This window comes from Daphnia pulicaria, chromosome 1 (assembly GCF_021234035.1).
Source record: "Daphnia pulicaria isolate SC F1-1A chromosome 1, SC_F0-13Bv2, whole genome shotgun sequence".
In the NCBI taxonomy this organism is placed as follows: Eukaryota; Metazoa; Arthropoda; class Branchiopoda; order Diplostraca; family Daphniidae; genus Daphnia; species Daphnia pulicaria.
In genome coordinates, this window is record NC_060913.1 from 21835094 (window position 1) to 21857302 (window position 22209).

A 22209-nucleotide genomic window follows, 5' to 3' on the forward strand; every position below is an offset into this window, starting at 1 on the left:
CCAAATCCTGCACAATAAAGCGGGAAAAATTCAAAGTTATCGTATATCTAGCGAAATTTTGGGGGAAACTTGATTGAGAATCTCGTAGGAACCTCGTAGAATCTATCAGAGTCTCTCAGAAACTCTAGAATCTGTCTTTGAGATTCTGAATCAAGTTTCAAGAATCAAGTGTACCCAAATTTTGAGTTGCTAAACAATATAAAAAACCGGAAATAAGCCAAATAACATTGAAATGACAAGATGGGATAGTGAGTAAGTCAATCATAATGGTTTCGGCTACGGCAAAGTACGTACGTATATATATAGTGACGGTGGATCAACATACAGTGGGAGGGGGGCCACAGCGGAAAAGCGTCACCATAAATCGGATACCTTGGATACATTGGACATGTTGTCGCGGATTTAATTGTATTTTTATTTCCAAACTTTTATTTTGCATTCTAATTAATATTTGTTCTTTATTATTATGCGCACTAATTTAAAAAAAAAAATTCAGCAACATATATATGAATGACGTATGAAGTATAAAACAAGTCACTTTAAGTTAGCTTCTTCTTTTGTGAATTAATTTGTGAATTAAATATTACAGCTTACCGATATTGCATCAGATCTTGTTTGGTGATGATTCCACCTTTATGCTTAATGTATTCCAAATCTGTCACCTAGCGTTCCATTGTATTGTAAAAGACTCCAATAAAGGCCACCACGAGCGAATATTCTCAAATTCTGTGCAAGGGCTGGATTCTTTATTATGTCGCCTTCTTGTTTCACTTTGATCGCCTTCTCGTTCACCAAAATCTTAATCGATAAAAAATTTGTGTCAACTTTCCTGGTTCAGGAAAAATAGAATAACTGCAGGGAATTAAGACTCATCGGCTTAATTTATTTTATTTTCCACTTGTAATGAATTTGCCTGGCGGCTCTTAGTCTGCGAACATTTCAGCAGTCGGCAGGACTAAGCGGGACCAAGGTAATTTCCCGTACTGTTGATGAGCTGCCCAATATCCGTCCTATTCCCCCGCTAGTTCAATTAATAACATTTATCTGTTATCTCATAGTTGGATGGAATTTCTATCTCTTTGAGAGATGGTAGATTTCCCTTTGAACAGGTCTTCGGTAGCAGCAATGGACTCCACTTCTTGAGCATCAAGATTTCGGGTTTGTTGAGATACGCCGTTACGGGGTCGTAGAGTTATTAGAAATCTTCCACCGATTGCGGAGATCTGGGGAGTGAATGCACCGATGCAAAATAGCGTGGCGATTGCGGCGTCAACATGCATTTCCCACAACCACCAAAACTTCACTGTAAACAACAAATCGTTTGGCTAGTACAACTTTAATAAAAACAACCGTGTACAGTAATAACTAGAATCTTTTAGTTAATCAGTAGTACGAAAGTGAAAAAGGAGAAGCGAGAATTGCAGGTAAATTTGAATGAAATTGGAACCCAAAAGTTATTGCCGTCCTATAGTCGTTCTAAATTGATAGTCGAGCAGGGAATACCATCTGAGCTGGCGGCCGCCGTTTTGAATTTGCCGCGGCAAGAAGCTGACGCAGTTCGCATTCTAGCGACGCTTTCGAAAAGTTCCTCATACGCCATCTGACGGTCGAATTCGAACTTGATGAAGTCAAAATCGGAACACAGGCGGGTTGGTTTTTAAAAAAATAAACGAAATTTTGAACAACTTCCATTAATTCAATTGGCAAACCCAATTATTGAGACGTCCTACCGTTTATTATTATTGAATTGTCGTCGTTAAAAAAGAGACCTTGAGTAAACACAAACACGAAAAATACATTTGTAAATAAACGAGGCGAGAAAAAAAAATTATTAGGGGGGAGGTTTTTAATTAAATGACAAGAATAGATTTGTTTTGCTGGTGGAGGAGAGAAACCAAAAAAAAAAAAAGCAAAAAAATTAAACAAAAACAAACAAACATGTCTTCATTTTTCATCAATCGATATAATTGCATGTTGGGGAGGGGAGGGGCTTCTCTGACCGTTGGGGGGTGTCCAATGAACATCAGTGCCGGCCGGAGTAAGCCGGATGCCTCATGAGTCCACTGCCCGAGAGTTTGACATCGTTGGTTAAGTTGTTGCTATTATTCATATTATTATTACTACTACTACTCTTATAACTATTACTATTGGAATTATAACTATTACTACAATGATTGGTGCTGCTGTAATTCTGCGGTTGCCATTTGGGATCTTTTGCACTGTTGTTGGCGAAGTTGTAGTCCAGCCACGGGCTGGTGGGGATGCCGGAGGCCATGGAAATGTTGCAGGCGTACGTCGACTTGATGGAGAGCTGCCTCCTCTGCCGGCTCAGTTGAACCACTCGGGGGATGAAGATGGAGCCGAGGACGGAGGCGGCCAAGAGGACCAGCAGTCCAGCGGTGGCAGCGTCGCGATATTCTTGGTCGCCCAGAGTGACGGCCAGGGCCCAGGCCAGCATCAGAGTGGCCGACGTCAGCGTGGCGATGAGAATGAGTTGAGCTTCTCGATGCTGTTGGCGGATGTGCTTCAAGCTGGACGCGTAGAGGGCCGTCACCGTGACCAGGACCATGAGGAAGAGGTAGAGCAAAGGTAAGTCGTTGTTGTTGTTGTTGTCTGTTTCGATCGTTGTCATAAATTGGCGCTGCTGTTCCTGTTGAGTATAAAAATGAGCGCTGACGGCCGCTTGGACGGCGACGGCCAGTAAAACGGCCACGTAGAGGGGACATTGGGGAACGGAGCCACCCAGTCCGGCGGAAGCCAAGTGCCGGAACTGGAAGAGTTTGGCCAGAAGCAGAGCGTAACCGGTCACGAGGAATAGCGGCGGCAGGAAAAATTTTAAATAAGTGGCCAGTCCCGGCAGAACGAAGAGGGCCACGCTCATCAACTGAGCCATGACGGCCAACAACAAGAGTAAGGACATGGTCTGGCTGGTAGAGAGCCGGATGCTTGTGGCCCGATCCGTTCCGCACATGCGCGATACCAAAACAATGAGGATGTAGAAAGCGGCCAGCAATTCAGTGGCAGAGACGGCCAGGATGGAAGCCGCCCAAGTTCGTCCTTGAACGAACAAGAAAAGCGGACGAGATGACGGACTTGCCGTGATGAGATTATCCACGTCATCCAGCAAAAGTCCACCGGTCGGTTCTTGCTGATCCTGTTCGGGATCGTCCGTGCTGTCCACGCTGTAGTCGACGGCCCGCTCATCGATGACGAAAGGAGGGACGGAATTGAGGAGGGGGACCGATGAGGCGTGGCCGAAAAAGTCGAAACGAGACTGTGACGTCATCACGGCGGCCAGGACTAATCCATCGTCGTCAGAGTACCAGGCGACCGGTGAACTTTCTCCCGATCCGGCCATTAGTTTCTGGATGAGATAACGATTGGCTACCAGTCGGCCGGAAGGTGTGAAATGGTTGGATGTCCCTTCCAATTCGGCCGGACCTCTAGAGCTTGATGTGGCCGGCATGCTCAACTGTCGCAAGGCCGTCAACATTTGACTGGGCACTCGGGATGGATCGGCATTCAATTTGGGACTGCAATCAAATTCGATGGTGCTGTTGGTGGTGTCATCTCCAGTTGCGTTGGCGGATGGTTTTTGAACGCAACGAGACAATTCCTGCAAGTGGAAGGCGGCACCCAGTGCGGAAACGGCTTGAACAATGTGCGGAATCTGTTGAAATCAAAATAATCCGTTAAGAAATGGAATTCAATTCAAATCAAAAAGTGCAAAAAACTCACTTCGTTGTCGAGGGGATGATGGACAACTCCGTGAAGACGCATGTAATCCGCCAATCCGGCCAGCTCTTGTAAATGGGGTTCGACCAGGAACGCGCTGCTGGAGAGATCCAGGGCCCACTGGGCGGCCGTCTGCGGGCTGATTGCGCCCGCCACGCATCCCAGAAGCCAAGTGATTTTCCTTCCGCTGGATATTCTGACCGCCTGGCTCATGAATTCCGTCAATTCGTTGGGTTCCATCAGCAGAGCCACTCTGACTCCGTCCTGCTGTTCTAGCAGGTGTTGGTGTAGCGTCAAATTGGAAATGTAGGCCGTGGCACTGCCGGAATAATCGCCAATGAAATGCTCGGCGGCAGTGACCCGGATGTTCAAGTGTCTGGCGGCTCTTTCCGCCATGCGGATTGTTCTCCAACACGTGCCGAGAATGCGGATGGATTGGCACTGGATTCCTTTGGCCACCGCCATGGTGGCCCTGGCAACGGCGGCCGTGTTTGGCACAGCTGAAAAGACATTGTCCGGTTGAGTGAAGACGGCCGGATCGTCTGGAGCGTAGAGGAGCAGAGAAGCGGCTTCGCTTTCAGCGGCTCGGGGCGTGGCCACGACCAGCGGAATGTTGTGACGTCTCAAGACACGAGCGGCCTCGGCAAGGACGTCGGCCTCCTCTAAAGCGATCACGCCCAGCACGGCCGTTCCGCTGCTTTTGATTTGTCGGACGACTTGCAGCGACCGTTTGGCAGTGGCCTGGACGCTTCCGCACGTGTCCATCACTTCCACATCTAATCGCGATAAAGAAATTACAATTAAATTAATCCAATTAGCCTGAAATTGTTAAATAATTACCGATAGAAAAGAGGTGAGGTGTCGTTTTGTTATTGAGGATTTCCGATGCCCATCGAGCGGCCATTTCCCTTTGACTGGCCGAGAGACTGACACTGTTTGCAATTTTATTATCGCTGTCGGCATTGCAATCCAATCCTCTTCGATGTAACAGCACTAAAAAATAATTGTAATTAAATTAGAATTAAAATTTTGATAATTATTTTGACAAAATTTACCGATTTGAACATGTTGATCTGTGGGTGCAGTGGGCAAAAGAGCTCGACAGTCTTGATGGCCCAGCCACAGGATGACGCCTAGGAACAAGAGTCTGCGTCCGGCGTCGACTGTCATGGCCGACGGATGAACCTTTGAACGTGAAAAACAGAAATGAGCATTTTTCCCTCAAACTTTCCACAGCCATTTGAAAAAGAAAAAATGAAACAGCAGTCGACGGGAAAAACCAAAAATATGAGAAGGAGCTCATCTCTCGTTTCAACACAAGAGGCGGATGCAAAGCGCAGCTGCAACAGACATTTCCGGTTCAGAGTTCGTCGAAACTGCGCACACAAGTGGCAAAGAGGTCATTGATACTACTCGGTTCTAGTACTAGTCGTAGGATGTCTAATAATCATTCCAGAATGTTTCTAATGAGAGGTGGGGATGGAGAAAAAGGTCACGGCGATAAACCCACATATCTTATATAATCACACACACACCGAGACATTGTCTGCAGGCAGCTGGATGTTGGGATGTAGGACGGTGCCAAATTGGCGGCAGCCGCAAACAGGAGAGAGAAAGCTATACAATGTGTTTTGTGACCTCTGGTGGTGTTGGGCTGTTGGTGCAGCAACCGGGAAAAAGAAGAAAAATGAACTTTTCCACACACACACCAGAGGTGAAATGTTCCCAACACAAAGTTGAAAGGTCCCATATTTTTCTAGAAAAATATAAAAATCACCAAGAGGAAACGATGTCGGAGCGAGTGCGTGTGCTCATGTCTTTTTTTCCTGGGCACATGTGTCGGCCATGCAGTTCCGTATCGCATTTCACTTCCGTTCCCGATGGGATTGGCTTTTTTCTCTCTCTCTCCACGGGCACCCATTGCGGATATGAATGAATCGCGTAAAGCACCTGGCCTTAACACACACACGTACGTTTTTCTTTAGTGAACAACTAGAAGAAGAAAAAAAAAAGATTTTGTGTTCCCTCTAGACCCTGAGGCAGGAAGAAGGGGGGGGATGTGGCGTGTGTTTGAGCCTTTTTCTCCCCACCCTGAAAAGAGAAGACCCTCCAACACACACACACACACACACCGGGTCCACCTGCTTCCGGGATGTCCACTTGGCTGACTCTCTTACCCTTCAGACTAGAAAAAAAGTTTTACACACACAGAAGAAGAAGAACTTTATTCGAAAAAAAAGGGGGAGGGAAAACGGTTTTCCAGACCAAACACATGCAGCTGCTTTTCTATATTACTCGACATTCAAATTGTTTTTCTCTCTCTAGTGAATCTGATTAACTTAAAACTTATAACCTCGTCATTATTATTTTTCAGAGGTCGTTAAAAAGGGATGATGAAAAAACAATAATCCGCTCCGGATGAGGGAGTGTCGTCTGTTGACAGAGACCCCCCTACGTATACATACATTTTCTCTTTTTTCTTTTTAAAGAAAAGAAGAAAAAAGGTGTTTGTGTATAATCACCTGTCATCTGCCCTGGCCCAGATGGATTTTAAAAAAAGAAAAGCAGCTCGGAAATGGTCGACAGCCATAAATCGAGAGCTTTTTTTAAAAATACAAAAAAAGGAGAGAATATTTCCGTGGATTTTCATCCATTTGAAGGATTTTAGAGGACAAAAGAAAAACGACACTGAAAAATCTGTCGGGTAGAAATAAAGCACGTCGTGTCTCCAATGATCTGAAGCAAAACAAAATCCACACGGCCCGCGCAGAGAGAAAAAATGGACCCCACCAAAGCATTTTATTGGATTCTTTTTATTGTGTAAAAAAAAAAAATGAAAAGAAGGAACACCACCCTAGTTAAGTCTCTCTCGTATTTTTGTTACCTGTGGGTGCTGCCCAACCCTTTTTTCTTGGGTTAAGTCTTTCAGTCAACGGGTGGCTAATCTTTTTTTTTTTCTTTTTCTAACAAACGACAAAAAGAATCTATTCAATCGATGTGAAATGGCGGCCTTTGAGATCGAAATGAAATTTTTCTACACCGAGAAAAACATTCCCACACACACAGACAGAGCCAAAAAATGTTCCAAAACGCTTTCAACACGTTGCCACATTGCGAGTTAAAAAGAATTAAAAAATGTCGGTTGTGCTCACCTTGAAACAATTGGATGAAACAATTCGGTAGATTAATCCTAATATCAGTGCACTAAACACACACACACACGCTAAAATTGAAGTGAATTCAATTATTTCGGGACAAGTTTTGTTTCACTCTACTATATTCGAAGGTTCACTTGACACTAGAGTCCAGTTGTTGTTAAGCAGAAGAAGGGGAGAGAGAAATTTGTCTGAAACCTCCAGTCGTCATGGAGACCTCGACTCGACTGGGGCCCTCGAGGCGAGCGCGAGCCAGTTTTTAGCTCCTCCTACTCTTTCTCTCTGGTTACAGTTTAGAGGGGGGAATATTTTTTTTTGAAAATTTTCTACAACAATTTTAAAATAAATATATAAAAAGGGGGGCAATATGTCTTGGTATACCTGCTAATGGTTGACAGGTTTCAGTGTCTTTTACAGTTTTTTTAGCGACTACCGGCCTTTACACACACAAATGATAACTGCTGGGCCGCTCTGTGGATAAGAATTTTGGTTTCCGTTAATTTTAATGTGAATGAAATGAAATTCGAGATATTTTTTGAATTTGTATTTTTCGGCCGCCATGCTTGACCGCCAAAGCTCGACCAATGGCGCGACGTTTTTTTTATTTTTTCTCACAGCATTCACGGATCGTTGAATTTTGTCTTTCTTTCTTTTCTTTCATGAGAAATATATAAAAGTTGGAATGAATTAGAAAGTTCTCTTCTCCACAGCAATTCATTTGAAGAAACTGGCGATAGATGTAATAACGAGCTTCTGGTTGTTGCGAGGAAACATGGCCCGAGGCTTATCTTTCTTGGAGAGAAAAGAGGACTTCATTATTATTACTCTAATGAACACCCCCCTACCTACCTACCTTTCCAATTGTTGTTGGGGGCTTCTTTCTTTTTTTCTTCTTTCTTTATTTCGTTAATGATTCGTTAAGGCCCTTAAGGGAGGAAACACGGTTGTTGGGCTTTTTCTTATATTCTTTTCTACTACTGGTCTTGTCTAGCTCTGTATTTTCTTGTATTTCGGACACGAGCCATTGATTTGGTCACTAATAAATTTATTTTTCTATACTAAAAATAAAATAAAAGAATTTTATGGACAACCATCAATTTATTATTATATTGTTCGAGCAAATAAACCCGGTCGCCATGGAGACCGTAACATAAACTTGCGGGTCAGCACTCAGCTCAGCCGCGCAATGCGTCATGCAAAGTTATTTGGACTCGGGCGCTAAAAATGATTTATTCACTCGTCATCGATCCATCCAAGCCGAATGTTGTTTTAAAAAAAATATTTTAATCGAATTAAAATTTTTATTTGGAGGGATTATTTTTCAGGGAATTTCAAAAATTTAACGAAAGAAAATTTTGTTTGTGTGTGTTATGGGGGTCCTTTAGCCCAGACGCATAAATTCTTTGCTTATTCGGATGTGAATAGATTCCATCACGTACAGCAAGTTGACAACAAAAGAGCCAAGAGACAAATTCGAATTTTGTGGGCATTCCGTCTAAGCTTCTGAGCGAGACTAATTTTTTCTTCTGTAAAGAGATTTAAGGAAAATTTACAACACTTTGACGAGTTCAGGCACATGGCTTAGAATTTAGTTTTGAGTTGAAACTTAATAATCTATTCCATAACAAGGACTATTTTTATCGATGATAATAATTTAAAATGTTAAAAAAATTAATGTAAAATTCAATAACGTTGCGTACTGGCGTTTCCGTCCTATTTTCTACGTAACTAAAACTGGGAATGTAGGAGATCAAAGCCATCTAGGAGCCAATTGTATGACTAAAATAAAAGGAGTACAGAAGCAGTAGCGTTGATGAGTGCAAAAAAATGAAGGAAAGAAACAAAGTATAGAGGAATATGGAGAATGAAGGACCTCACTAGGAACAGTGAAAATAAAGTGCAGAGATAATTTATAAGGATTAAGATTGAATGTAATGAACTCAAAAAGGTGATATGTAAAGAGTAGGTCCTACTAAAAGGCTAAGTTTCTTATGCTGGCGTTTAACACATCAGTTATGCAGGAATTGGCAGGTTACTTTGGTAGCGAAATGAGCACATTGTTAATCCTTTAATACAAAAAACTAGTTTGCTCGTCATTTGCGTTGTTGAATTCAATCTCACATCTGGAAGCAAACTCACTTGGTCGCACTTTCACGTTCATTTTGACCGACAATCTAATAACAATAAATACTTTTATCAATTGTAAATTCTTTGTGCGTTGTTTTCTAAGATAAAGATTGAGAACACATTATTAACTTACTCGCAGACGTTCTTCATTCGGTCAAGTAATTCTTTCAATGTTTCAGAATTTTCTATATTTTCGTGTGTGATCTGATTTCTGAGTGCTCGAATTTTAGACATTTCTTTTTGTAATTGGAACTGGTAATTTGGATCGGCATTCGCGATAACGTACGAATTTGTTTCGATATATTTAAGAATTTCCAGTGGACCTTTTTTCCAAAGTGGTTTGTTTTCTTTTTGTATCGTGCGTTTGCTCTTCTTATCGAATTTGTTTACTATCCATTTAGGATCTGGATTCCCGGATTTTTTCATCCAATCAAGGAGAATGTTTGTGAATTCTACAATCCAGGCATGGGCTTGGACATACCTCCTATTCCCACTCTCACTCCAATAGTCGCCATTGATCAACACAAATTTTGGGTTGGCGAATCCGCCCAATGAACTATTCGGATCAGCCATTGAGAACTGTATTTTTATCTTAAAATAAAATAGTGACACAAATAAATAAAAGATATGGTTGAGATGTAAAATATTATACCTTGAAGAGAACAGAGAAGTCTAATAATTTATAATACGACTGTAAGCTTAAGAATTCACAAAATTAAGTTTAGTTACAGCTACTTAGCCTTCCAACGCAGCGAAAATCTCCGTAGAAAAGAAATGAAATTTTATTTCGAAATAGAAATTTTTTTTTTCTTTCCTTATCTTATCTTATCGCAAGCTCGCAGCACACTGATATCTCATAAAGTATGTGATTAAGGCCTAGCCTAGTAACTACGCAATAGCACAATTTCGAAACCTTGTCATACAAAGACGCAGTGGTTGAAAATTTCGCTTAAAAATTGTGAATGTGATTTTCTTTTAGTGCATAAATATGGATACGGACATGGAGGAAATTAGCACTGATACAGATTTTTGCTATAAAATCCCCCGCTGGAACTTTCCAACCCATTACCTTAACTATGATCGTTATAATCAACTGAAGACAAAATCACTTACAGATGATGATGAACGTGAGAAATTCGTTCTTGTAAGACGAATACATCCCAACGTCTTCAAAATCGTAGAGAACTATGACAGTTACAAGTAAGTAATTAAATTGAAATTGTGTTAGACGTTAAACGATATCGACATATTGTTTAAATTTGCACTCTATTATATTTAAGGAGAAGGGAATACACTCATTTTCGTGGAGAATGCACCACATTAAATAAAATCTGGAGGAGTGATAAAAAAAAGAAACTACTACCGGATCATTTTACAGCTATATTGCAATTAGCTTTAGGACTTGAGTACCTTCACTCACAAAAATTGATTCACGGAGATATAAAACCGGAAAACGTCGTCATTTGCAACAGTGGTACTGAGATAACTTTGAAATGGGCCTATTTCGAATCGCCATCACGCTATGACAAATCAAAGAAAGTTGATATTCAAGAGCAAACAAATAAACAAAAAGTAAGTGATCGAATTGATCAACTAATGCAAAAGGGAGAAGAGAAGCTGGAATCAGAAACGAATATCGAAAAAGCAACAGGATCAACATTTTCTATAGAACATGAAAAAAATCCACAAAAAACAACTGATGAAACGCACACAATAAAGCAAAAGTTGCAAGATAAGGAAGAATCCAAAATAAATATCGAAAAAGGAACTGAGAAAATGAGTGACATTGACACAAAAAAATTCCTCATGTTTGAAACAAAATTTTTCACGGATAAAAGATCGAGAACATGGCAAGCTCCCGAGTTGCAAACATTATCAAATCCTCGAACACTTGCTACTTTTGAAAGTGACGTCTTTGCAGCGGGCTTGGTCTTTGGTTCGCTTCTTTTAAATGGAGCCCATCCTTTTGGAGTTGATGAAGACAAAATAATATCAAACATCAAAATGAATGAACCGGTCAATGTTAAAAGTAAGTCTTTACTTATCCAAGATTTCATTTCTTACGCCGTGCTATCATTGAAAATTTTTACCATCGTCATTATTTATTAATTGAGCAGAAATGGAATCGAAACGAGTTACTGAATTAATCTTGCAAATGTTGACTTACAAAAAAGAAGAAAGAATAATTACATCGTCAGATGTTGTTGAACAAATGCAATTAATCCAAAAAGAGGTAAAAGATATAGCAAATAATATAAACAATTCTAGTTAATCAATTTTAAGGTATTTTGAACGTTGAAAGATTTTAGAAATTCCCACATTAATAGACGAATTGGGAAAGAAAACCATCATACCATGGTATTGCCGATTTAATCATCAGGAAAAAAATGTAATTCAAACACTTCAACTCCTAATTGCAAATGGAGGCGATGTCAACAGTGTCGATGAAAATGGAAATAACGCGCTACAAATTATGTGTAACTTTTACAAACTGGAAAATTTAATTGAGTTAATTCAACTTTTGATTGAAAATGGAATCAAAGTCAATTGCGAAAACAGATACGGAGATAATGCTCTCACTTTATTGTGCGCAAGTTATAAAAACGAAAATTTAATCGACATCATTCGACTTTTGATTGAAAATGGAATCGAAGTCAATTGCAAAACCAAGTACGGAAATGCTCTCACTTCCTTGTGCCGCAATTATCAAATCGAAAATTTAATTGATATCATTCGACTTTTGATTGAAAATGGAATCGAAATCAACTTCAAAGACACGAACGGATGGAACGTTCTTACTTTATTGTGTTGTCATTATCGAAAAGAAAATCTAATTGAGATAATTCAACATCTGATAAATAATGGAATTGAAGTCAACTGCAAAAACCACCACGGAGATAATGCTCTCACTACATTGTGCGAATATTATAAAAACGAAAATTTGATTGAGATAATTCAACTTTTCATTGAAAAGAGGATCGATATCAATTTCAAAACCAAATCCGGAGATAATGCTCTCACTAAATTGTGCACATACACAAATAAAGACGAAAATTTAATTGACATTATTCGACTTTTAATCAAAAACAGAATCGAAATCAACTGCAACAACAACTACGGAGATAATGCTCTCATTAAATTGTGCGAATATTATAAAAACGAAAATTTGATTGAGATAATTCAACTTTTCATCGAAAATGGGATCGACATCAATAACAAAAACATTTTCGGAGAAAATGCGTTCACTTTATTATGCGGAAATTATAAAAAGGAAAATTTAATTGAGATAATTCAACTTTTCATCGAAAATGGGATCGACATCAATTGCAAAAACAACAAAGGAGATAATGCTCTCACTAAATTGTGCAAATATTACAAAAACGAAAATTTAATTGACATCATTCGACTTCTAATTGAAAATGGAATTGACATACATTTGAAAGTAAACCATTCAGAGAATGTATGTCTTTATGTTTTGGAAAACTTTAAAGATAAAACTCCATTAGACGAAGTCATAAAACTGTTGATTCGGCATGGGATTCAGTTTAGTAGCAAATGCTGCAAAAAACTGCAAGAATGCGGAATGGAAAATCAAATCGGTGGATTGGAAATACTAAAATATATGGCCGAAGAAGAGTTAAGCTTAGGATGGCATCCTAACTGTAGCAGTTGCAATCATATTATGTAAGTAACAAAAATAACCAGTATAAAATAAAATAACTTTTATCAGTTCTATGGCTATTATAAACCACGTTTTCATTTGCAGATCAATTGAGGAAAGTGCTAGAAGGCAAGCGCAACACCACCAAATGTTTGGTAACGCATTTGTTGCCTATCACATGATACTGAAGGATTTACAAGCATGGCAGAAATCTACCCAAAAGTCTGTTGCTGATCAGGACGAACCAAATCCAGGAAAATTGTGCGAAGAAGCTCAAAACCATTTTACGACCTCTGAAGATCAAGAGTGCTTTAAAACAATGGTCGAAATCGGCGAGCAAATGAAAGGAGGAGACTCGAGTCTTTTCCAGTGCGACCTGTACGAGCATTACATGAGAAGTTTGCATAGTATCGCGCGTATAATCGGAGCTGAAAAATCAAAGAAGCAGATTGAGTTTTTTTATCTTCTTCCATTTGATTATTCATTGACGTTCCCAGCCGATAAAAAAGATGACCCTGAATTCAAAACAGCACTTAGCGAATGGGACAAAACTCTTTTTTGTTGGATGCATAAACCAGGCAATGACTATTTCGGAAAAACTTTGAAAAAAGATAGCATGAAGGGTTTGTTTTCGTCAGTGAATTATTCCCTAAATTGTCACGGGCAACAACGGAAAAAGCAGTGAACTTCAAAAGCGCTCCTTACATTATTGAACCCCTAAATAAAATTGGGAACCGATATAAATAGTGCATCATTTTAGTTTAGAAAAACCATAAGGGAGCAGGGGTGTCAAATTACTAAATAACATGTGCCTCATTGGAATTAATTTGGGTAAATCACAAGAAACAATTGGAATCTTGAAATACATTTTTTTCCCATCTCAAATTCAATTTGGAAGTCAAAATTATTCCTTCACTTTGCGTAAGAAAATAACAGCCAACAAAAAACGTAAGAAAAGCTGGTGATCACGCTACTAATGTTTAATCCAGCAGACACGAACGAACGGCAAAAAAAAGCGTTTTTTTTAATGCCAGTTGAAGTCACTACTGTTTTCCTGGACAAGAAACTAATGAAAATATTGGAACTTACCGTGAAATATTGGACCAGTATGTGCTAATGTCCAATTTTTTGGTGAGTGAATTATTATAGGCCAACTCACTAAACAGGCAGTAAGCCAGGTTCCACCCTTCATCCTGGCAGAAAATAAACAGTCACATAAAATGTTGTGTCAATATTAAGCAAAAGTCTATTACTATTCATTGGGCCATATTTTGAAAACTGAAATAACTTGAGCAACTTAAAAATGATATGAAATCTTGTAAAGTTACTCCAGAGCCCCTCAGCCTTACTTTAACCCACAAGCCAAACAAGATTTTCTTTCCATAATCCGTATGCAAGTCCGAGTACACTCAAAGTCAAATCCTCTTTAAGAAAACAATTTACAATCACATGGCAATTGTGACGACTTCTTGTTTATGTTTAGTTTTGTTAGACGGTAGGCTATATTTACCTCTTGAGATTCTCACCAGCTGTAGTAAGAAAAATGAATATTTCTAAATAGACTGGCCGTATGATTCGATTGTAAAAAAATTGGTAAACTCCAGATTAAGTCGCAAAATAAAGAAAATAAAAAAATCGTGAGGTTTTCCTGTCTGGCTGTCTGCATACCAGATCCCAGTGTCGGAGCATGGCCATCTATAGTTCACGGCCCATCATCGTACGCTTCTGTGTGGGGCCAATTTTGGGTTCCCTGCCCCTTTCCTGTTGCCATAGTACATAGCCAGAGGGTCGTAAGGTTTCGTTTTTTGTTCCACATTTCCGCAGATTTTTCCACCCTTTGGAAGCCTGTGTGTCTGACTTGCAATGCGTCATGGTCAGAATCACCAGAAATAAGCGATTGGCTGCCTAGTTGGTATAGAAAACAAATTCAGATTTTGTTTTAAAAAGTGAAAAAAACTCGCATTTTTTAAAGAATCTAGGCATTCCATCTAATTCCCTTTAAAAATATAGAAAAAACAAGAAAAAATTATGAAAAATTGATTGTTATATGCACAGATTTGAACCTATCACTTCTCATTTGAGAATCCACCGCTATACCAACTAGGCTGCCAATCGCTTATTTCTGGTGATTCTGACCATGACGCATTGCAAGTCAGACACACAGGCTTCCAAAGGGTGGAAAAATCTGCGGAAATGTGGAACAAAAAACGAAACCTTACGACCCTCTGGCTATGTACTATGGCAACAGGAAAGGGGCAGGGAACCCAAAATTGGTCCCACACAGAAGCGTACGATGATGGGCCGTGAACTATAGATGGCCATGTGTCGGAGACAGAACTTTTAGTCGTTTAAAAAACTCTAGCAGTGCGATGTTGCCATTGGTCATTTCTCATTTGTTTTAATTTCTCGTTCCATCTTTCGCCTCTTTTCCCGCTTTTCTATTCAAAAGGATTAAGGCACCATCAAACGGTCAATTCTTTGTATTTCATATACATTTTTCAAATAAATTGATTGAAATATATTATCGAGAATAGAATTTAAATTATTTGAGGTTATCCGAGACTTTCTGACCTTAAAAAAAAACAGTGCAATGCCATATACTTGGTATGGGGTGCCAGGCGCCTTGGTAGCCTACATCTGATAAAAAAAAGATCAAAAAAGCACCTCATGATTAAGAAGAATAAAAAAGTATGAAAATTTTCGCAATAGACACCAAATACTTCGATGCATGTACATAACACTCAATCAATTTCGTCCAAGCTTCTGAGCGCGACTTATTTTGTTTTTATTCTGTAAAGCTTTGAAGAAAATTTTATTATTATTTCTTAATTACAGTCAGAATGGCACCGCATAGGGTATTGTATGGGGTGCGGAATGAACACTTTTTCCAAAAAAAATGTTCAATAATCGATTACCATATTTGATGTGAAAACAAATTGATAATCGATTTGAATATTGAAATCAAGTTGAAAATATATTCAAAAATTGAAAATCTTTTGAAAACGATTTCATAAATTGAAAATGATTTTGAAAAATGAAAATGATTTCGAAAAACTAAAAATGAATTTGAAAAACTAAAATGATTTCGAAAAATGAAAACGAATTTGAAAAATGAAAATGAACTTGAAAAATGAAAATGAACTTGAATATCCATACAATTTCGGGAGTGCGATATGACACCACCCTACTCTATCCCCAGCTCTCTCCGGATGCTATAGCCACCCCGAGACAACCGACTAGCCATTGATGGCTATGTCGCTGATTCCAGCCAGCTAGGCCGTCAGCGATACTGTCAGCCCTTGCCGGGCAGTGCTGGCCACCGCTGCCGCCACAACGGCAGCCGCTAAAGTCTCTCTCGACCGCAGGCCGAGTATTACCCTACACAAAAATAGATTACACGATCCAACGTGAAAAGTTTCATGTTCCTGCAGTAAATGACACACAGCCTACCCAGCAACGATGAAGACGGAACGGCCGAATGGGTGGCTTTCACCTGAGAAAAGTTCCAGTCACGCCTCGGTATGACGTTCTCGCGAAGTTCTCGTCATTCCACTAACTGCCAACTGCCCGGAAAGAAGTGTTCTGGTACGTTTCGCTGGATAGGCCTATGCGTCTTGTACTGCTGCGATACTCTGCCGTTCAATCCGACGAGAAGAAGAAGGCGGACACGCCTTCTTGCTGACGTGGATCCTCATGTTGGTGCTGGCCCTGCTGGAAATTATCCGCTATCTAAGCGGATTGGGAAGCTGGACTTCTCTATTGTCTCTACGTCTTTGCCATGTGGTCCACGTGCGCCGGAAGTGTTACCTACCCGATACTCTACGGCATTTATATAAAATTGGGCCATTCCAAGGAAGAGTTCATTGGAAGGATGGCTCTGTCTCAGCTGCAGCGACGGATTGAACACCAAAAATTGGTGCAACGTCTATCTTTTCTACCATCATGGAGGCAGCGGACATGGCGGTGGAGGCCAAAGAAGAGGATCCAAATGGTCATGTTGCCCATGTCCGTTTCAACAGAAAAGCTTTTTTTTTTCATGGCCGGCCTCAAATAAAAGTAGTCGTATAGGAACATGAAACTTTTCACGTTGGATCGTGTAATCTATTTTTGTGTAGGGTAATACTCGGCCTGCGGTCGAGAGAGACTTTAGCGGCTGCCGTTGTGGCGGCAGCGGTGGCCAGCACCGCCCGGCAAGGGCTGACAGTATCGCTGACGGCCTAGCTGGCTGGAATCAGCGACATAGCCATCAATGGCTAGTCGGTTGTCTCGGGGTGGCTATAGCATCCGGAGAGAGCTGGGGATAGAGTAGGGTGGTGTCATATCGCACTCCCGAAATTGTATGGATATTCAAGTTCATTTTCATTTTTCAAGTTCATTTTCATTTTTCAAATTCGTTTTCATTTTTCGAAATCATTTTAGTTTTTCAAATTCATTTTTAGTTTTTCGAAATCATTTTCATTTTTCAAAATCATTTTCAATTTATGAAATCGTTTTCAAAAGATTTTCAATTTTTGAATATATTTTCAACTTGATTTCAATATTCAAATCGATTATCAATTTGTTTTCACATCAAATATGGTAATCGATTATTGAACATTTTTTTTGGAAAAAGTGTTCAATCCGCACCCCATAGTATTGAGTTGAAAATTCATTTATTTACTAAGATACAAAATGATAAAAAGTTATGTAAATCACATTAAATTTTTTTTACGAAATAAGGGAATTTTTCTCGTATTTATAGGTTTTCTACTAACGTGTAATCGTGAAGTCGTGATGAGTTTTGAAGAGGGGGAGCCATCTAGCAGTATAAATTCTATTACTTAAGTACATTAAACGGGTATAGTGGTGCGCACTGGTGCCAAGCAGCTCAAGTAAAATTTAAGTAAAAAAATGAAATAATAATAACTGCAAAAGGAAAAAATGTGAAGTAAAAATTTAAAGATTGAGCACAACCCTTTCTCGATAACTGTTAACTTCATTTACTTGGTTGGAGTTTTACTTTTCTTCTCAGGTATTTTTTCAACTGAATACTAGGCGCAGAGATGACAAAAGCATTATTAAAAGTCTTTCAATCTGACGTTCAACGGTTCATTTGGCAGTGAAAAACAAAATGCAAACAGCTAACCATTTATCGGCATTTATCAATCAATACAAATCAGCTGTGTTAGAATTCGTCGCGTTGTCTTCCTCTGTTTCGCATCTAGAGGCAAATTCACGTGGTCGCGTGGCGGGGGAGAAACTAATAATAAATTTAAAAATCAGTATGGCACCGTTTTGTTTCTAAATTATTTCTTTTTTTTTTACAAAAAAATGTTTACAACAAGACGTACCTGCACACCAACTTCATGTGTTGGAGCAAGCTTATGAGTGGACCCGAATCTCTTACTGTGTTGTGAGTGATCGTGTTTCTTAATGATGCGATTTGACGGAGTTTATCTTCCAGTATCCTTTTTGTGCTAAAATTATTATTAGCGATTATATCCGCATTATCTTTAAGGTAGTTGAGGATTTCCAATGGGCCGCCAGAGGTTAGTAGCTCGTCACGGTTGTGGTATTGGCTATAGTAATACGGTTCAGGTTCCCATTGCAGAATCCATTCGAGGAGAATTCGCGTGAATTCTGCTAGCCAAGCATGAGCTTGAACGTATCTCCTGTTCTCACTCGATTCCCAATGTTCGCCGTTCATCAAAACAAAATTGTGGTTGGCGAACGCACTCAGCTGAGGAAACGCTGCAGCCATATTATGTTTACAATTTTTTAAAAAATGTCACCTGCTACATTAAAAAAAAAAATAATTTATTAATGGTGACTTAAAGGTAGCGTATTATACCTGTCTGAAAGTGTGTTATTTGCCTTTGGTCCTGCCGTTCAGAAGAAATAATCACCATCACTAAAAATTCCCTCAACGATAAGGCAAATAAGCTGTGAAAAAGAGTAAGATCACTCAGAAGGCTACCATCACGTTCGCCGAATAAACCGCACATCGAAAGATTAGGCAAGTAACAAACTCATAAATGGGAACATGGTGATAACAAAAAAAGGCTATAGGAAAATAAGGATTGTTATAGTTGCACCACTTCAGTGCATGTAGATAAAGTAAAAAGGTTTACAAAAGTCTGTCTTTATTATCTTTGCAGCACGTCATCATGCCTGTGTAAAGGCGTGATGTAAAAAAGTGTGTAATTTTGGTATTCCAAACTGCTGACGATTTGATAAAGAGCAACTGATAACGAAATAAAAATGCGTTCAAAACACAATTCAAAGCCAGGTGACTTAAAAGAACCTCTATATAGTTATCTTATTGTAACGAAACACTGCAAGGGTGAAGTGTATTATAACTATACAGATTTCTTCGCACAGCTTCCAGCACTTTCTTACCAAAGCGTCAACTTCAGGATGGAAATCGTTTGCAACACCAACAAGGTATTGGGAATGGGAAGTATCGCTAATTGCTATAAGGGTGTCTGGCGTCGACAACAAGTTGCAGTGAAACGATTTTTGCTTCACGACGCATGCATCTACGAAGAAGACGATTGGCGTAAGCTCGATCATGAAAACGTCATTAAACTTCTTTACGCTGAAAGCAACTCCGACTTCAGGTAACCTCAATTTTACCAATTAAAGAAAACAATTTTCTTACGTGATGACTTATGGCATAGGTATTACGCAATGGAATTGTGCCAAGCGTCACTGGACAAATTATTCTTGAATGATGGGGATCCGCAAAAATACTGTGGACCGATGCCACCACGAGAAGATGTTCTTCATCAACTTGCAGTTGGACTCGAGTACATTCATTCAAACGAACTGATCCATGGCAACATAAAGCCTGCAAATGTACTCATTTGGGTGGATTCAAACAGTTCTCCTGATGACAGAAAAGTCTTGATGAAATGGGCAGATTTCAAACTGAGTACACTAAATCACGAAATTAAAGGTAGTACTCTAAGCGAAAGAGCCTTCGAATGGTTAGCACCCGAAATATCGGAAATGCTAGGCATTGAAGAAACGGAAGAATTTGAATTAAGCGGAGCAACATCATCGCGACTTAAAGTAACAACCAAAAGCGACGTCTTTGCAGCAGGACTCGTCTTCGGTTACTTTCTATTAAAGACGGTCGCCATCTATATGGTTCTGTTAGTAGGGATATTATAATTAATATTAATAAACAAAACCCCGTCAATCTAAAAGGTAATTATCAACTTTTTTACCTTTGCCACGAGCAAGAACAAATTTAAAGCACATTTCAATTCTAAATTTGTTTTCTATTCCATTAAATACAGAAATACGGTCGAAAAATGCTCGCTACCTGATTCTAGACATGTTAGAAGGCGAACCCGAGAACAGAATCCCATCTTCGAGGGTCGTTATTAAAATCGAGGCTACTAGACGGAACACAACACCAGAAGAAGAGTAAAAAAATCTGTTATACGCATTAATATTTGTTTTATTCGAAAACTTAATAACAATTTTACGATCCCAACAGAGATATTCGTTATTCGACTGACAGCTTGTCTTACGACACCAAAAAAGAAAGCACTGCATCATCGACCGACTTTAAAGGAACAGCGGAAATGACAACTTCGGTAACTATAGGAAGAAGTCCAAATACAAGATGTTGGCATGTAGAAAATAACACCAAATTTGAATTTAAAATTTAAAATTTTTTTTTATAGCTAGATACAGCAGAAAAACAAAAACGATTTTACTGTCTATGTGCAGCAGAAAAACAAAAACGATTTTACTGTCTATGTGCAGCCGAAACCTATCCAAGTTTAAAAGAAATCAAAGATTTAATAGGAGTCGTCGATGTCAACTGCATTAATTACCAAGAATTGACACCACTCCTTCAGCTAGGGCAAAGCAAAACTAATGCCAAAGACAACTTGCAGCAAATTTTTCACATATTGATCAAAAAAGGAGCTGACATTAATTTCAAAGACAAACGCGGCAACAACGTACTTCTTTTACTGTGCCAAAAGTATCGGGGTAACAATCTATATGATCTGATCAATCTTTTAATTCTCTACCGTATCGAAATTACGTGTAAAGCTGTTAACGGATGGGATGCTTTACTTTTGTTGTGCGAAAATTATCAAAACGACGATTTAATTGACATAATTCAGCTTTTAATTAAAAACGGAATGAAAGTTGAATCAAGTAAAAACGATATCGGAAACAATGCCCTGCTACTGTTGTGCCAACATTATCGAAACAATAATTTATTCGAACTCGTGAACCTCTTCATTGAATGCGGGATCGAAGCCAATTACAAAAACAATTTTGGATGGAATGCTCTTCACTTTCTATGCCAAAATGATCAAATCAAAAATTTCATCGGCGTCATCAAGTTGTTAATTCGCAACGGAATCGACATTAATTCGAAAACATCCAGCGGAGAAAATGCTCTTTTTTATCTTTTACAAAATTACATGGAAGATTCTTTATTGGATGAACCCCTAAGACTTTTGATTCGCTATGGAATTCAATTTCGCTGTGAACGTCGAGTGAACGAATACTACAAAATGTTACAAAAACGCGGAATAGAAGATCGAAATGGCGGGCTGGAAATATTGAAATACATGGCGGAAGAAGATTTAACTTTAGGATGGCATTCTCACTGTAAAATTTGTGAAGACATACTGTAAGTTTACAACTGAAAATAAAAAGTGAATTTTCAAAATAATTTAAACCTTTGCTTTTCCAGGTCCATCGAGGATACTTCTAGAAGGCATTTGCAACATCACTACATGTTTGGCAACACCCGAATCACATTCCAACTTGTTTTAGAGGAATTTACAAAATCGGATAAATCACTGGACGTACGCAACGCAACAGAATGGCTACTTAAAAAGTCCCAAGAGGAGAGCACCAAAGAAGATTCGGAAGATTTTCAAACAATGGCAAAATTAAGTGAACAAGTCAAACGAGGAGGAAATTCGACTCTTTTCGAATGCAATCAGTACGAAGACTACTTAAGATGCTTGCATCGTATGGCGAAGAAAATCGAGGCTGTAGAATCCATGAAACAAATCAAATTTTTCTATTTACTTCCGTTCGATTTCCCTTTCATTCCTGATCCTGTCGAGAAAGCGAGTGATCAACTGAAAGAAATATGGACAATAAAAATGGAATGGGATAAAACGCTTTACAACTGGATGCATCGGGAAGGTGACGAAGATTTCGGAAAATCTTTGCAGGAAGATGCAAACAGGTTTTGCTCTGCATTTAAAAATGTCAAATTGAATTGTCACCAGTAACAACCGATATTAATTCTGTGCAGAAATCTTATGTAGACGAATTGTGAGCATTTTATATAAGATAGAAAAGCAAGCTTATCAGCTCGCCGCGAAGGGATAATCGTAAGCCAGTTGAAAACTGTCTTAAATGAAAAATTCAGGGCCTATTGTTAACTCGGACTTATTCACAGTTCACACTTTTCTTCACAGACTTTTTGGTCTTAAAACGGTATTTTTCTGTCAAAGTTCAATATCCTTGCAAGTTATTAACGTTTAGTTTGCTTAACTCTTA

The 22209-nt window shown here is 39.2% G+C and overlaps 4 protein-coding genes and 1 long non-coding RNA gene across 9 annotated transcripts; 2 read left to right on the forward strand and 3 right to left on the reverse strand.

Moving 5' to 3' along the window:
- Positions 1 to 1713: 1713 nt before the first annotated feature.
- On the reverse strand, positions 1714 to 7107 carry LOC124320639. Of its 3 annotated transcripts, XM_046783491.1 has the most exons (6): positions 6888 to 7107; positions 4791 to 4920; positions 4576 to 4728; positions 3739 to 4511; positions 2167 to 3670; positions 1978 to 2099 (listed from the first exon to the last, which is right to left on the reverse strand). In XM_046783491.1, exons 2-6 carry the CDS (start codon positions 4903 to 4905, stop codon positions 2089 to 2091), a joined length of 2556 nt encoding a protein of 851 aa, XP_046639447.1. In that variant the 5' UTR covers positions 4906 to 4920; positions 6888 to 7107; the 3' UTR covers positions 1978 to 2088. The 3 variants fall into 3 exon arrangements, with proteins under 3 accessions (XP_046639445.1, XP_046639446.1, XP_046639447.1); XM_046783489.1 differs by having other exon boundaries at positions 1714 to 3670; XM_046783490.1 differs by lacking the exon at positions 6888 to 7107 and adding an exon at positions 6620 to 6809 and having other exon boundaries at positions 1714 to 3670.
- A 482-nt stretch (positions 7108 to 7589) lies between these two features.
- On the reverse strand, positions 7590 to 9369 carry LOC124320640. Of its 2 annotated transcripts, none has more exons than XR_006914007.1 (3): positions 9151 to 9369; positions 7744 to 9064; positions 7590 to 7678 (listed from the first exon to the last, which is right to left on the reverse strand). It is a non-coding gene; the product is annotated as an uncharacterized LOC124320640 (long non-coding RNA). The 2 variants fall into 2 exon arrangements; XR_006914006.1 differs by having other exon boundaries at positions 7594 to 7682.
- Positions 9370 to 9393: 24 nt separating this feature from the next.
- LOC124311080 lies at positions 9394 to 14129 on the forward strand. Its single transcript, XM_046775412.1, has 5 exons — positions 9394 to 10217; positions 10298 to 11046; positions 11135 to 11250; positions 11320 to 12701; positions 12784 to 14129. The coding sequence occupies exons 1-5, from the start codon at positions 10006 to 10008 to the stop codon at positions 13361 to 13363; spliced, it is 3039 nt and encodes a 1012-aa protein (XP_046631368.1). The 5' UTR covers positions 9394 to 10005; the 3' UTR covers positions 13364 to 14129.
- A 3184-nt stretch (positions 14130 to 17313) lies between these two features.
- Positions 17314 to 18662, reverse strand: LOC124338468. 2 transcript variants are annotated; one of them, XM_046799698.1, is made up of 3 exons: positions 18509 to 18662; positions 18009 to 18449; positions 17314 to 17917 (listed from the first exon to the last, which is right to left on the reverse strand). In XM_046799698.1, exons 2-3 carry the CDS (start codon positions 18416 to 18418, stop codon positions 17824 to 17826), a joined length of 504 nt encoding a protein of 167 aa, XP_046655654.1. In that variant the 5' UTR covers positions 18419 to 18449; positions 18509 to 18662; the 3' UTR covers positions 17314 to 17823. The 2 variants fall into 2 exon arrangements, with proteins under 2 accessions (XP_046655654.1, XP_046650971.1); XM_046795015.1 differs by having other exon boundaries at positions 18009 to 18452.
- Positions 18663 to 18962: 300 nt separating this feature from the next.
- Positions 18963 to 21991, forward strand: LOC124321036. Its single transcript, XM_046783952.1, has 6 exons — positions 18963 to 19277; positions 19338 to 19869; positions 19962 to 20091; positions 20165 to 20264; positions 20355 to 21322; positions 21386 to 21991. The coding sequence occupies exons 3-6, from the start codon at positions 20000 to 20002 to the stop codon at positions 21936 to 21938; spliced, it is 1713 nt and encodes a 570-aa protein (XP_046639908.1). The 5' UTR covers positions 18963 to 19277; positions 19338 to 19869; positions 19962 to 19999; the 3' UTR covers positions 21939 to 21991.
- The last annotated feature ends 218 nt before the right edge of the window (positions 21992 to 22209 follow it).

Excerpts from the sequence above, each read along its gene's own strand:
- LOC124320639 (XM_046783489.1), bottom strand. The coding sequence starts at position 4,905 with ATGACAGTCGACGCCGGACGCAGACTCTTGTTCCTAGGCGTCATCCTG. Across the intron at positions 4,512-4,575 it reads ACCTCACCTCTTTTCTATCG|ATGTGGAAGTGATGGACACG; the intron begins GTAATTATTTAA and ends TATCGCGATTAG. Across the intron at positions 3,671-3,738 it reads ATCATCCCCTCGACAACGAA|ATTCCGCACATTGTTCAAGC; the intron begins GTGAGTTTTTTG and ends TGATTTCAACAG.
- LOC124311080 (XM_046775412.1), top strand. The coding sequence starts at position 10,006 with ATGGATACGGACATGGAGGAAATTAGCACTGATACAGATTTTTGCTAT. Across the intron at positions 11,251-11,319 it reads TGCAATTAATCCAAAAAGAG|ATTTTAGAAATTCCCACATT; the intron begins GTAAAAGATATA and ends GAACGTTGAAAG. Across the intron at positions 12,702-12,783 it reads AGCAGTTGCAATCATATTAT|ATCAATTGAGGAAAGTGCTA; the intron begins GTAAGTAACAAA and ends TTTCATTTGCAG.
- LOC124338468 (XM_046799698.1), bottom strand. The coding sequence starts at position 18,418 with ATGGCTGCAGCGTTTCCTCAGCTGAGTGCGTTCGCCAACCACAATTTT. Across the intron at positions 17,918-18,008 it reads CACATGAAGTTGGTGTGCAG|TTTCTCCCCCGCCACGCGAC; the intron begins GTACGTCTTGTT and ends ATTTATTATTAG.
- LOC124321036 (XM_046783952.1), top strand. The coding sequence starts at position 20,000 with ATGTTAGAAGGCGAACCCGAGAACAGAATCCCATCTTCGAGGGTCGTT. Across the intron at positions 20,265-20,354 it reads CAGCGGAAATGACAACTTCG|CTAGATACAGCAGAAAAACA; the intron begins GTAACTATAGGA and ends TTTTTTTTATAG. Across the intron at positions 21,323-21,385 it reads AAAATTTGTGAAGACATACT|GTCCATCGAGGATACTTCTA; the intron begins GTAAGTTTACAA and ends TTGCTTTTCCAG.